We start from the raw sequence: 12,354 nt of genomic DNA, 5'->3' as shown, positions 1-12,354 counted from the left end.
GATGTTTTATTTTTTCTTACAATTTCTATGATTTATTGGAGCGCCACGTGGCGGTCTAGGAACGCTTATAGGGTAATATGTGGTGGATTAGAAGCGTTTGTAGGAAGTTTATCCTCTTGATTACTTTTTCTCTTTATGAAAATATTTGCAACAATAATTTTGGAATAGTTCGTAGGAAGATTATCCTCTTGATTATTTTTCTCTCTTTTCTCTTCATGAAAATATTTGCAATAACAATTTTTGAATAACCACAACCTTCTAAATTAAATATTTGTAACAATATTTTTTAGATCGTCATAACTTTTAACTTTAAATCGCACGTTCACTCTTTATCTATTTGGACCATTGTGTTATTTATGATAAAAATCATAATTAGAATTTATGACATATGTTGTCTACTTCGCTCGTAAAATGTATATTCTTCTAAGTTCTATTCATTCAATCATATATAAAAATATATATATAAAATTGTGACTACATATTATTTTATCCTGTACCACTTCACTTGCATGCATAAATAAAATAGGAAGTGACTATATATATTGTTAGATAGATCTACTTTTTAAAGTCTCACCTTGTAAGAACAATGCCCGCACAGCTGTAAACATATATTTTTAAATTATACTTTTTTATCATATTTGTGGAGTAATAAATTTTGTTTTACTACTATAAAATATACTATTTTATAAACCATCTTTTTTCTAGCGACGTAAATATATTTTTTAGGTCTTATAGCTTTTCTTTTTACTCGTGTACGTACGTATTTTTTTCAACTGAAACAGTACCTTTTTAATAGATTTTATATAGTACGTAAGTACGTTTCTTTAAATGAACAGTACATATAGGTTTTTTTTTTTAAGGTCCGCGTAAGTACGTGAGATTTTTCCTTTTTTCCATTGTGCGTATGAACGTGAGAATTTCCGGTATAAAACGGTTTCACTCGAATTCACACGATATCAATAGAAAGCAAATAGATCTAATCCAATGGTCTAAAATAATGGGTCCACTAATTTAAATGAAAATCGATGGTGAGATTATAAAATGCCACATGGCAACATAAGAGTGTTTGTAGAAACGCCACATGGCGGCTTAGGAGCGTTTGTAGGATAATTAATGGACTTTTAGTATATAATAGAAGATGGGCTATTAGATTGACTATAGATGTTTTGGAGCCAATAGTTGGCTATACTATTTACCTTGCTCTTATTGATTACAACTAATGATTATTAAATTGGATCTCTAGTCCGGCGTTGAATCCGTTGATCTTTCGCTGTTCGACTTCGATCTCTCGTCGCCGCCGTCGCGTACGTACGTGTGCGCGCTAGCCACCACAACGTACGCACCATGCCGTCGTCCGCGGCCACCGGCGGATCAGAATTAGTCTGGCCGCCGCCGCCATACTCGTCCGCGTCGGCGATCGTCGGCGGCACGGTGACGGGGCACCACATCCTCCAGATCGACGGCTACTCCTACACAAAGGAGAAGCTCCCCCACGGCAAGCTCAAGTATTCCCGCATGTTCAATGTCGGCGACCACCAATGGCACCTCAGGTACTACCCCAATGGCCAGGGCTCTGCCAACGCCGATTACATCTCCGTCTACTTGGGCCTCGATGCGGCCGCCGCCGGGCACGCGAAGGAGCAGCCGATGAAGGCGCGAGCCACGTTCAGCTTGCTCGACCGGGCGGGGAAACCGGTTCCGTCCTACACGCTTGACGCGGGGATGCACGACTTCGCCGTGGGTGGATCCGGATTCGGCTACCATCAGTCAGGGCCGGCCCTGGCCCTATGCAGCAGAGGCGACCGCCGGGGACCCATGATGGTGGGGGGCTCATGATAGTGGGGGGCCCAACACCTAATACTAGTAGTCTAGTACCTATCTATTGCCTATCTGGAAGCAGAAACGCCGAAACGAGAGGAGCTGGAGCGTCGTCGCCTCATCGCCCCATCTAAGACACTATTGACTTAATAGTGTTATTGATGATTTTGTATCAAGAAATGTCCGAAGAAGTATCTTTTCATGAGAAGCAATGGATATGATGGGGTTCTTTTCTTCATTAAGGTGATGATTGGTTCCAAGGTATAAATATATTGTTGTTTTGGTTGACTTTATTTCTCGATAATTACCAGACATGTTAAATTTAATATATGGAAGTATTTATTTTTGTTTTGCAAATAAAATTAGCGTGTGTATATATATATATATCATAAAATTTTATATATAGCTTGTAGGGCCTATCACGATGAGTTCATCTAGGGCCCTCAAAATCATAGGACCGGCCCTTGGCATCAGTTCGTCAAGAGGGAGCTCCTCGAGAAGTCCGGGCATGTCAGGGACGACGGCTTCGCGATCCGGTGCGACGTCACCGTCGTCGTGGAGCTCCGCACGGAGGACCGGACGCCGCCGTTGGTCGAGGTGCCGCCGCCCGACCTGCACCGGCACCTCGGCGGCCTCCTCGAGTCCGGGGACGGCGCCGACGTCACGTTCCACGTCGCCGGCGAGGAGGTGCCCGCGCACCGGTATATTCTTGCGGCGCGGTCGCCGGTGTTCAAGGCGGAGCTCTTCGGCCAGATGAAGGAGAGCAGCAGCAGCAACACCATCGTGAAGGTTGACGACATGGAGGCGGAGGTGTTCAGGGCCCTCCTCGCCTTCATCTACACCGACGCGCTGCCGGAGACGAAGACGAAGGCGAATCAAGAGGACGAGCTGGTGATCGCGCAGCACCTGCTCGTCGCGGCGGACAGGTACGGCATGGAGAGGCTCAAGCTGCTCTGCGAGGAGAAGGTGGTCGAGTACATCGACCGGGGCTCGGTGGCGACGCTCATGGCGTTGGCAGAGCAGCACCATTGCCAAGCCCTCAAGGAGGCGTGCTTCCGGTTCCTCGAGTCGAAGGAGACGCTGAACGCGGTGATGGCGACCGACGGCTTCCTGCATCTGATGCAGAGCTGCCCATCTCTTGTCAAGGACCTGGTTTTCAGGGTTGCTGACCGTCATTTTCAGTAGCATGCATGCAGGGTTGGAAATTTCGGACTCCTCCCATTCCCATACGAATGTTATTTCGGCCAAAAATTTTCAGTTCTTTTATTTTTTTCATAAATTTTGGTAATATTTATTCAAATTTAATTAATTTTTTAAAAAAATTAATTTCAATATATCGGTGACCTCCGATCAAATGGGCTAAACCAAAAAAAGTAAACCATACATGCATGTGAGGTCTTTCGGAAGAAAAAAAACAGATAGCTTAGTTAACTTCTTTCTCTTTGCTCAAAGAATTCCGTGAGAAATGCTTATAGGGACAGCTCAGTGAGCTCTGCCTGCTCGACGGCGACAGCAGGGCCCAACGATGAGCTCCGCGAGGGAGGAGGCGAGCTCGTCGAACTTGAGCAGTTGCCGCGCGCGCCCGTGGACAGCCGAAGCAGGGGCCTTCCCCTACCCCTCCTCCTTCTCCTTCCCGTCGACGATGTCGTCGCCGCCGGCAGCCTCCTCACCCTCGCCAGCCTCGCCAGGTGGAACCCGAGCGAGCGGATCCACAGTGCAACGGTGGTGGAGAGGAGCGCAATGCAGTGGCGTGCGGCGGACGGCGGCTGGCGGGAGATGAGCGAGTGCCACGTAGCCTCGCCGCTATCCCATCTCCATCCTCGTCGTCTCCGGGTGGGACAGCGGTGCGGGAGGATAGTAGTTGTCGTCGTCGGGCCTTCGCTTGCCACCGATATGCTCCACCAGCCGTCCAACTGCTCCGCTCCGCTAGCCGGCTGCTTTGCCCCGCTCGTCGGCCGCTCACCGCCCATCCCGCTCTACCGGCCGGAGAGAGAGAATAGAGAGAAGAAAGGAAACAAAGGATGGGAGTAGTGATGATGACATGTGGGGCCACATGGGCCCCACTATTTTTTTTTTGTTATTTTGTGTGTTGCTAACCTATAGGTCCCACGGTTTTTATTATTTTTGGATCGGATAGCTACGTAAGCACTACATCAATACCACGTGAGATGAGTATCTAGTCAAAGAAGCTACATAGACAACACGTCAACGAAAACCGCCTTGGAACTTATGTTGCATCGGTTTTGACAGTTGAGGGACCTGTTGTATCTGTTTTTTCGGGTGAAGGACGAAAATCGGATTCGTTGACAAGTTTAGGGACCTAATATGAACTTATTCCCCATAGGAACGCACATTATCATCCCATATTTGGAAGAAGTACACCAAAGGTCCCTCAACTTGTCATCACGATAAAAAACATCCTCGAACCACAAAACCAAATATGCGAGGTCCCTTAACTATACAAAACCGGTTACTCGATATCCTTCGATGGTTTTGACCCTGGTTTTAGTCTACGTGGCAGCTAAGTCAGCGTGGGACCCACGTGGGCCCCACATGTTAGGTGTCCACGTCATCCTCCTCTTCCTCTTTCCCCTCTTCTCTCCCTTCCTCATCTCTCTCTCTCACTCCTCTGCAACGGCAAGCTGCCCGGGGCGAGGTGAGAGGGCGGCGCCGCGACGGCTGCCGGCGGAGGCGGCGCGCGAGCGCGGCGGCTTCTCCACTTTCTCCGCCTCCTCGTCCCACTCGGCCGACGTCGCGCTCGTGTCGTCGCGCGCGCCGGCGAACGCGTCGGCCTTTTCAGCGGAGCCGGCGACGCGTACGCGCGGTGGGACGCGGCGGTGGGGTGCCGGGCGTTCGCGGAGAAGCCGCCGCGCTCCGCACATGGTTCAGTCTACCTAAGTTCTTGAAGGTTCTTTCTGCTTCAGACCATGTGCAATCTTGAAGAAACGATGGTTATGCTTATCCAGTTGAAAAATCAACATAGCAACCAAAACTGTCATCTGGTTCCTAGAATTTTTCTTGTAAGAACTCACCAGATGCAGGTCCCTCAGGCACCATATAACTGTAACATCAGCTAAAAGAAGAGTGAAACTGTCACTGTTATGTTCTTGTGCAGCTGCTGCTATGCCGGCTCAAGCTGAATCCACGCAGCCACTATATTCTTCATATATTGGCAATATTGCCGGTGCATGTCATTTCCATACATGTAGCATCATATGAAGCATCTTCATGTTGTCTTGATTATCTATGCAAAGGGATCCTCCAGTTCATCTCCCATAGACAAAAACCCTTCCAGAAACAGAATAACAAAATTTCCCACAATTTTTCGCAAAAATTATTTTACCTTGATCCGATCCCTTCTTTTCTGCAGCAAGAACAGAAAAAATCAAGGAACATTCACCTTGTTGCAAATGAGGCAACACCATCTATCCATCAATGGTTGGTTGGTGTTCTTGAGGTTTTACCCGCTCCGACAGGTTATGGACCTCGGCGGCGCGAGTCCGTCGCTTCGCCGCCGGCCGCTTCGACGGCCGGGTTTCGTCGGCGAACTTGCTAAGGCTGTCAACAAGCTCGTCCCTCCCCCGCTTGAACAGCGGGTAGCTCCCGCTCCCGCTCCCCGACCCGCCCGACGACGACGCGCCGGCGGCGTGCGCGGCGCCCGTCCCCTCCTCCTCCTCCTCGCGCGGGGCGGCGGCGTCGATGTCGTCGTCGTCGTCCGCGGGAAGCGCCGGCGCCGCGACCGCATTGCTGCCGCAGATTCTCCGCCCACGTCGCCCGAGAAAGCGGAGAAGCCGCCGCGCTCACACGCTGCCTCCGCCGGCGGCCGTTGCGGCGCCGCCCTCCCGCCTTGCCCCCGCGAGCTTGCAGAGAAATGAGAGAGAGAGATGAGGAAGGGAGGGAAGAGAGGAAGAGAGAGGGTGACGTGGACACCTGACATCATCATGTGGGGCCTACGTGGGTACCATGCTGACTGAGCCGTCACATAGACCAAAACCGGGTTCAAAACCACCGAAGGATCTCAGGTGACCGGTTTTATATAATTAAGGGACTATACATATCTGGTTTTGTGGTTCGAGGACGTTTTTTATATGGACGACAACTTGAGGGACCTTCGGTGTACTTTTCCCCCCATATTTTGCACAAATTTGGCCCAGCCCATGGTCAATCACAATTCCGGCCCATAGAACACGGCGGCCATCCTGTCGGCCTTTGGAGTTGCGCCAAGACGCCGGACACCCGCGTATCGACGGCGGCTGCGGCTCCACATGGCCCCATCGCGGCGGCTGTTGCCTTCCAATCCAATTCCTCTCTAGCCGAACGACGCAGTGGCACTGCAGTGCAGCATCATATCGGTGATCAGGTTCAACGGCAGCGGCTTAATTAATTATGAGCTCGATTACAACTCCAAAAAAAAATTAGATGTATCCGATTATTATTGGTTGTTATTACAACTAATGATTATTAAATTGGTTCTCTAGTCCGGCGTTGATCTTTCCCTGTTCGACTTCGATCTCTCGTCACCACCGTCGCGTACGTATGTGTGCGCGCTAGCCACCACAACGTAGGTACCATGCCGTCGTCCGCGGCCACCGGTGGATCAGAATTACTCCGGCCGCCGCCGCCGTACTCGTCCGCGTCGGCGATCGTCGGCGGCACGGTGACGGGGCACCATATCCTCCAGATCGACGGCTACTCCTACACAAAGGAGAAGCTCCCCAACGGCAAGTACATCCTGTCCAGCTCGTTCAAGGTCGGTGATCACCAATGGCAGCTCAGCTACTTCCCCAATGGCGTCAACCGCTACGGCGACGCTGACTTCGTATCCGTCTTCTTGTATCTCGTCGAGGGCCAGCCGGTGAAGGCGCGAGCCACGTTCAGCTTGCTCGACCGGGCGGGGAAGCCGGTGCCGTCCTACACGCGTGACACGGGGATGCGCGACTTCGCCGTGGGTGGATCCGGATTCGGCCCCGGTGATTTCATCAAGAGGAAGCTCCTCGAGAAGTCCGGGCATGTCAGGGACGACGGCTTCGCGATCCGGTGCGACGTCACCGTCGTCATGGAGCTCCGCACGGAGGACCGGACGCCGCCGTTGGTCGAGGTGACGCCGCCCGACCTGCACCGGCACCTCGGCGGCCTCCTCGAGTCCGGGGACGGCGCCGACGTCACGTTCCGCGTCGCCGGCGAGGACGTGCGCGCGCACCGGTACATTCTCGCGGCGCGGTCGCCGGTGTTCAAGGCGGAGCTCTTCGGCCAGATGAAGGAGAGCAGCAGCAGCAGCAACACCGTGATGAACGTGGACGACATGGAGGCGGAGGTGTTCAGGGCCCTCCTCGCCTTCATCTACACCGACGCGCTGCCGGAGACGAAGACGAAGGCGAAGCAGGAGGACGAGCTGGTGATCGCGCAGCACCTGCTCGTCGTGGCGGACAGGTACGGCATGGAGAGGCTCAAGCTGCTCTGCGAGGAGAAGGTGGTCGAGTTCATCGACCGGGGCTCGGTGGCGACGCTCATGGCGTTGGCAGAGCAGCACCATTGCCATGGGCTCAAGGGGGCGTGCTTCCGGTTCCTCGAGTCGAAGGAGACGCTGAACGCGGTGATGGCGACCGACGGCTTCCTGCATCTGATGCGGAGCTGCCCTTCTCTTGTCAAGGACCTCGTTTTCAGGGTTGCTGACAGTCATTTTCAGTAGCATATGCATGTGAGGTTCTTCAGAAAGACAAAAATCATACATAAAACAGCTAGCTGCCAAATGTGTGTTATGCATTACGTACCTTGTGTAATCTCCCTGGTCTAAATTCTGGAACATATATACAGTATAGCTTAATTAACTCCTCTCTCTTTGGTGAAAGAATTCCAAATGACAAATGCTTATAGGGACGGGATCATGTCCCGCTGTTTCGGAAGGTATCTGTCTCCTCGTTTCTCTCAATCTCGCAACCAAACCATATCGTCGGCATGCCTGTGTTCCAATCAGATCGTGGGTGCCAGCAATGAAGAACTCAGAATAAAAATTACCGGGTCTAATATATATTAATCATTTAATTATTCATAAATATATTAATCAACATAATATAAATTAGCTAGAATTTTATAATTTACATAGGTCTTGTGACCACTGGTAAAAGTTCTCAAAAGTTTATGGGTACGTCCCTAGGTGCCACCACGTCCTCTCATCGGATGCATGGTCTGTCTCTGGTGACCATTACCGTCGTTGTTGGCTCAAGCCAATCTAAGAGCAACTATAATAGTAGACTATAAGCCGACGATATGGTTTGGTTGCGAGATTGATAGAAACGAGGAGACAGATACCTTCCGAAACAGCGGGAGCGGTCACAACTCACAACAGTGACCGCCACTGCCCGTGGAAGGCTAGCTGCCCCCTTCTTCCTCCTCCTACTTCGACCAGAGCTCAGCCCCCTCTTCTAGAACCCACCCGCACTCACATGCCTCCGCTCTTTTTTTACATGCCATCGCTATCACTGTCCAATTCCGCCCGTTGATCCCATCATCCATCACCGTGGTAGACCATCCCCTCCTCCAGCTGCAATGATGCCAGGGCGAGGCCATCGGGGCTAGAGACCCGAGCTCAGGAAAATATAGAGAGGGAAGAAGGGAGTTGAAACATGGCCCCATATTTTTTAAATTTTCCCTAGCCACTTTCACACAGACCTGCTTCTAATTTTTTACTAGGTTGTCACGTCAGCATAGGTGGATCAAGTCAGCATGCCGCGTTTGTAAAAACCACCCTAAAAACCGCTATAGGAGTCAAATTGCACAGGTTTTGAATGTTAGGAGGGATCAGAATATCCGATATTGTAGTTGAGGTGAATTGAACCTATATTTAACGGAGTCAAAGTAGACTTTTTTGCTAAATATGGGATGAAAATGTGTGTTCCTATTGGCGGAAATTGTGCGCATGACTAGTCTAAAATAACATGTAGATCTAGGCCGAAACATAGTGCATCAGTATTTTTTTTTGTCTTCTCGAAGAACCTCAGAGCAAGTTTAATAGTATAGCCAACTATTGGCTCCAAATCAACTATAGTTAATTTAATAGCTAATTCATACAATAGTGTTACCTATAAACATATACTATATAATTAATATCTGGTCCCACCTATCATACACACATGCATATTGAAGTCTTTGCTACAGCTGGCTATAAATGTATAGCCCGCTACTCTTATCTCTTATCTTTTATCTACTTAAAATATGCTCTTATCTGCTCTTATCTCTCATCTTTTATTTTTATCTAGTCTGCTACTGTATTTGCTCTCACAAGCGTACAACATGTGTTATCTCCAGAGAGTGGTCAACAACCCTGAAAAGCAGCTCCTTGACAAGAGACGGGCAGCTCTGCATCAGATGCAGGAAGCCGTCAGTCGCCATCACCGCGCTCAGCGTCTCCTTCGACTCGAGGAACCGGAAGCACACCTCCTTGAGCCCATGGCAATGGTGCTGCTCCGCCAACGCCATCAGCATCACCGCCGAGCCCCGGTCGATGTACTCGACCAGCTTCTCCTCGCAGAGCAGCTTGAGCCTCTCCATGCCGTACCTGTCCGCCGCGACGAGCAGGTGCTGCGCGATCACCAGCTCGTCCTCTTGATTCGCCTTCGTCTTCGTCTCCGGCAGCGCGTTGGTGTAGATGAAGACGAGGAGGGCCCTGAACACCTCCGCCTCCATGTCGTCCACGTTCACCACTGTGTTGCTGCTGCTGCTCTCCTTCATCTGGCCGAAGAGCTCCGCCTTGAACACCGGCGACCGCGCCGCGAGAATGTACCTGTGCGCGCGCACCTCCTCGCCGGCGACGTGGAACGTGACGTCGGCGCCGTCCCCGGACTCGAGGAGGCCGCCGAGGTGCCGGCGCAGGTCGGGCGGCGGCACCTCGACCAACGGCGGCGTCCGGTCCTCCGTGCGGAGCTCCGTGACGACGGTGACGTCGCACCGGATCGCGAAGCCGTCGTCCCTGACATGCCCGGACTTCTCGAGGAGCTCCCTCTTGATGAATTGATGGTAGCCGAAGCCGATGTCGCTGACGGCGAAGCGGCCCATTGGCATGTCACGCGTGTAGTACGACGCCGACGCCGGCGCCGGCTGCCCCGCCCGGTCGAGCAAGCTGAACGTGGCTCGCGCCTTCACCGGCTGGCCCTCGACGAGACACAAGTAGACGGAGATGTAGTCGGCGTAGTCAGAGCCCTTGACATTGGGGAAGTAGCTGAGCCGCCATTGGTGATCGCCGACCTTGAACGAGCGGGACTGGATGAACTTGCCGCTGGGGAGCTTCTCCTTGGTGTAGGAGTAGCCGTCGATCTGGAGGATGTGGTGCCCCGTCACCGTCCCGCCGACGATCGCCGACGCCGACGAATAGTGGGGCGGCCGGCCGCCGTCTGACGACCCCGTGGTGGCTGCGGCGGACGCCGGCATGATTCGTTACGAGTGGCCGGCCGGCGAACGTACGTAACCTACTCGCGGAGGCGATCGGAGAAGCAAAGAACACGAGCGGGTTAGTATTAGGTTTGTCACGCCGAGATTTTGTCGTGGAATCGTGGTTAGTTCGATTCAATCATGTGTTTTGTGAAACCTTTATTAAGCAGATTGGATTATATAGTTGTAATCAGATGCGTTTATTTAGTTTTATTACGAGTCGAAGAGAATGTCATGTCGGCCATCACTGTTGGGTCAACGAAGTCAACTCATCAAAAGCAATTAAGAATAAGTTACTTATTGTTGATAACCTTATTAGCCTAGCTTGAAAGACAACATAAAAAAGGCCAAATTTATTTTGAAACAGGTCGTATAAATTTTGAAGTAAGTTTACAAAATAAAAAATCCACTTTCAAATAATGAATGAAAGACAGGAAGTGGATTTTTGTTCCTCGATGGGACATCCCTTCGTTTTGTATATGGTGTTTACAAAGTTATCAAAAAATTTGAAAAAGTGTAGCGCCCGTTCCGTCGTGGCGCCTAGCGGGAAAATTATCTCTTAAAAACCCTAATTGCGAAATTTGTTTCTTCGCTTGTTGTCTAGTGTCCGTGCCATCTCAAGATCTCAAATCCCCGATCTATCGTCGAGTTAAATTCCGAATCCAAATCCTTCCAAATCAAATCCCTCCGCAAAAGTCTATTTTGCCTCCCCAGGGTCGATGGGCCGAATCCCTCTCGGCCCATCTCCCCCTCCCTTCCCCGGCGCTCTCTCTCTCTCTCTCTCCCTTCCCCCGCTCCGCCCGCGCGCCGCGCACGCGTGCGCGAGGGCCGCGCTGAGCGCCCCTCCCTCTCCGCTCCCTCGCTGCCGCTCCCCGCGCGTCGTTCGCGCGCGCGCCCGCGTGGTCGTCGCCCGCGTCGCGTCTGCACCGTCCGCGTCGCCTGGCCCCGCTGCCCTGCCGCGCCTGCAGCCGCTCAGCCCCGCAGCCAGCGCGCGTGCCCGAGCCGCGCCGCTCAAACCGCCGCGCCGCCCGTTGCTTCCCGCGCGCGCGTGCCGTGGTGGCCGACCGCCTGGTCGCCGCCGTCGTCAGCGCCTGCTGCGCCTGTCGCTCGTGTCGCCGCTCCGCTCCACACCGCCCCGCCGTCATCGCCGTCGTCATCGCCTCGGCCCCGCCTCTCCGCGCGCAAGCCGCCAAGGGACGGAGGCAGAGCCCTCCTCCCTCTGCCGCGACGCCCCCGCTCCCCTCCTCCTTATCCCCAAAGAGGCAAGGGGCGAGCTCCACTTTTCTCTCCCTCTTTTCCCCTTTTTCCCTCTCGCCGGCGTCACCTCCTGTCGCCGTTTTGGCCGCTAGCCGGAGCGCCAGCCCGTGCCTTGACCGCCCTAAGTCGGTTTCCAAACCGACATTGCCGCCCTTAAAACCCAAGCTCCCCCCTTTCCCTTCCTCTCCCATTGGCCTCCGTGCCATTGCCGCCGCCCCCGTGCTCTGTTCGCCGTCGCCGTTCGTCGTTGCGCGTGTCGGAGGAGCCGGCACGAGCAAGGACGCGGAAGAGGACTCCGGGCGCGCCCTCTTCTTCCTCTTCTTCGGCCCGAGGCCGGAGAGATTACTCCCGCGCCGTCGGCCTCTCGTCACTGCGCCCCGCCCGCACAGTAGTGCCTCCCTCCGTTCTTCCTCCTCGCTCCATCTCCCCCCCTTAGTTTTCGGTGGTAGCACGAGTAGCCTCCCCGTAGCTAGCCGGCGCCGCCCCGACCGTTGCCGTCGCTCGCCGTGTGCTCGCCGCCGTCGCCGCCCGAGCTCCGTAGCACCCGCTCGTCGCCGGCCTCGCTCGGCGTAGTTCCGCCCAATCCGACGCTAGCATCGGATTCCCGTAGCCGCGTAGATGCTCTCGCCGCCGGGAATTGGCCCCTCGTGACCTCGTCGTCGTTTCCCCCTTCTCCCGCCGCCGGTTGCCGCCGCCGCGATTCGCCGCCGTCAAGCTACCTCCGGCGAATCCAAGCCGTTGGCTCGTCTCCCCTCGTCTCGTGCAACCACCCGGTGTGCTCGCTTTTGCCTGTATCGCCGTGGTTCGCTCCGCCGCTCGCCGCTGTTGTCGGCCGTCCGTTCCGGCCGGCGTCGT

General features: G+C 53.3%; 3 protein-coding genes and 1 long non-coding RNA gene across 4 annotated transcripts; 2 read left to right on the top strand and 2 right to left on the bottom strand.

Moving 5' to 3' along the window:
• The first annotated feature begins 1,344 nt into the window (after window positions 1-1,344).
• On the top strand, window positions 1,345-3,003 carry LOC4348664 (BTB/POZ and MATH domain-containing protein 2). Its single transcript, XM_015758167.2, has 2 exons — window positions 1,345-1,766; window positions 2,274-3,003. Exons 1-2 carry the CDS (start codon window positions 1,345-1,347, stop codon window positions 3,001-3,003), a joined length of 1,152 nt encoding a protein of 383 aa, XP_015613653.2.
• A 1,447-nt stretch (window positions 3,004-4,450) lies between these two features.
• LOC136353591 (uncharacterized) lies at window positions 4,451-5,719 on the bottom strand. The gene is made up of 2 exons (XR_010736906.1): window positions 5,283-5,719; window positions 4,451-5,182 (listed from the first exon to the last, which is right to left on the bottom strand). It is a non-coding gene; the product is annotated as an uncharacterized lncRNA (long non-coding RNA).
• Window positions 5,720-6,388: 669 nt separating this feature from the next.
• Window positions 6,389-7,507, top strand: LOC107279091 (BTB/POZ and MATH domain-containing protein 2-like). Its single transcript, XM_066304497.1, has one exon. The coding sequence runs from the start codon at window positions 6,389-6,391 to the stop codon at window positions 7,505-7,507; it is 1,119 nt and encodes a 372-aa protein (XP_066160594.1).
• Window positions 7,508-9,093: 1,586 nt separating this feature from the next.
• LOC4348663 (BTB/POZ and MATH domain-containing protein 2) lies at window positions 9,094-10,242 on the bottom strand. Its single transcript, XM_015758165.1, has one exon. It carries the CDS (start codon window positions 10,240-10,242, stop codon window positions 9,094-9,096), a length of 1,149 nt encoding a protein of 382 aa, XP_015613651.1.
• Window positions 10,243-12,354: the final 2,112 nt, after the last annotated feature.

This window comes from Oryza sativa, chromosome 10 (assembly GCF_034140825.1).
Source record: "Oryza sativa Japonica Group chromosome 10, ASM3414082v1".
Lineage (NCBI taxonomy): Eukaryota > Viridiplantae > Streptophyta > Magnoliopsida > Poales > Poaceae > Oryza > Oryza sativa.
The sequence above is the reverse complement of the archived record's forward strand: the minus strand, read 5'-3'. Positions and strand labels throughout refer to the sequence as shown.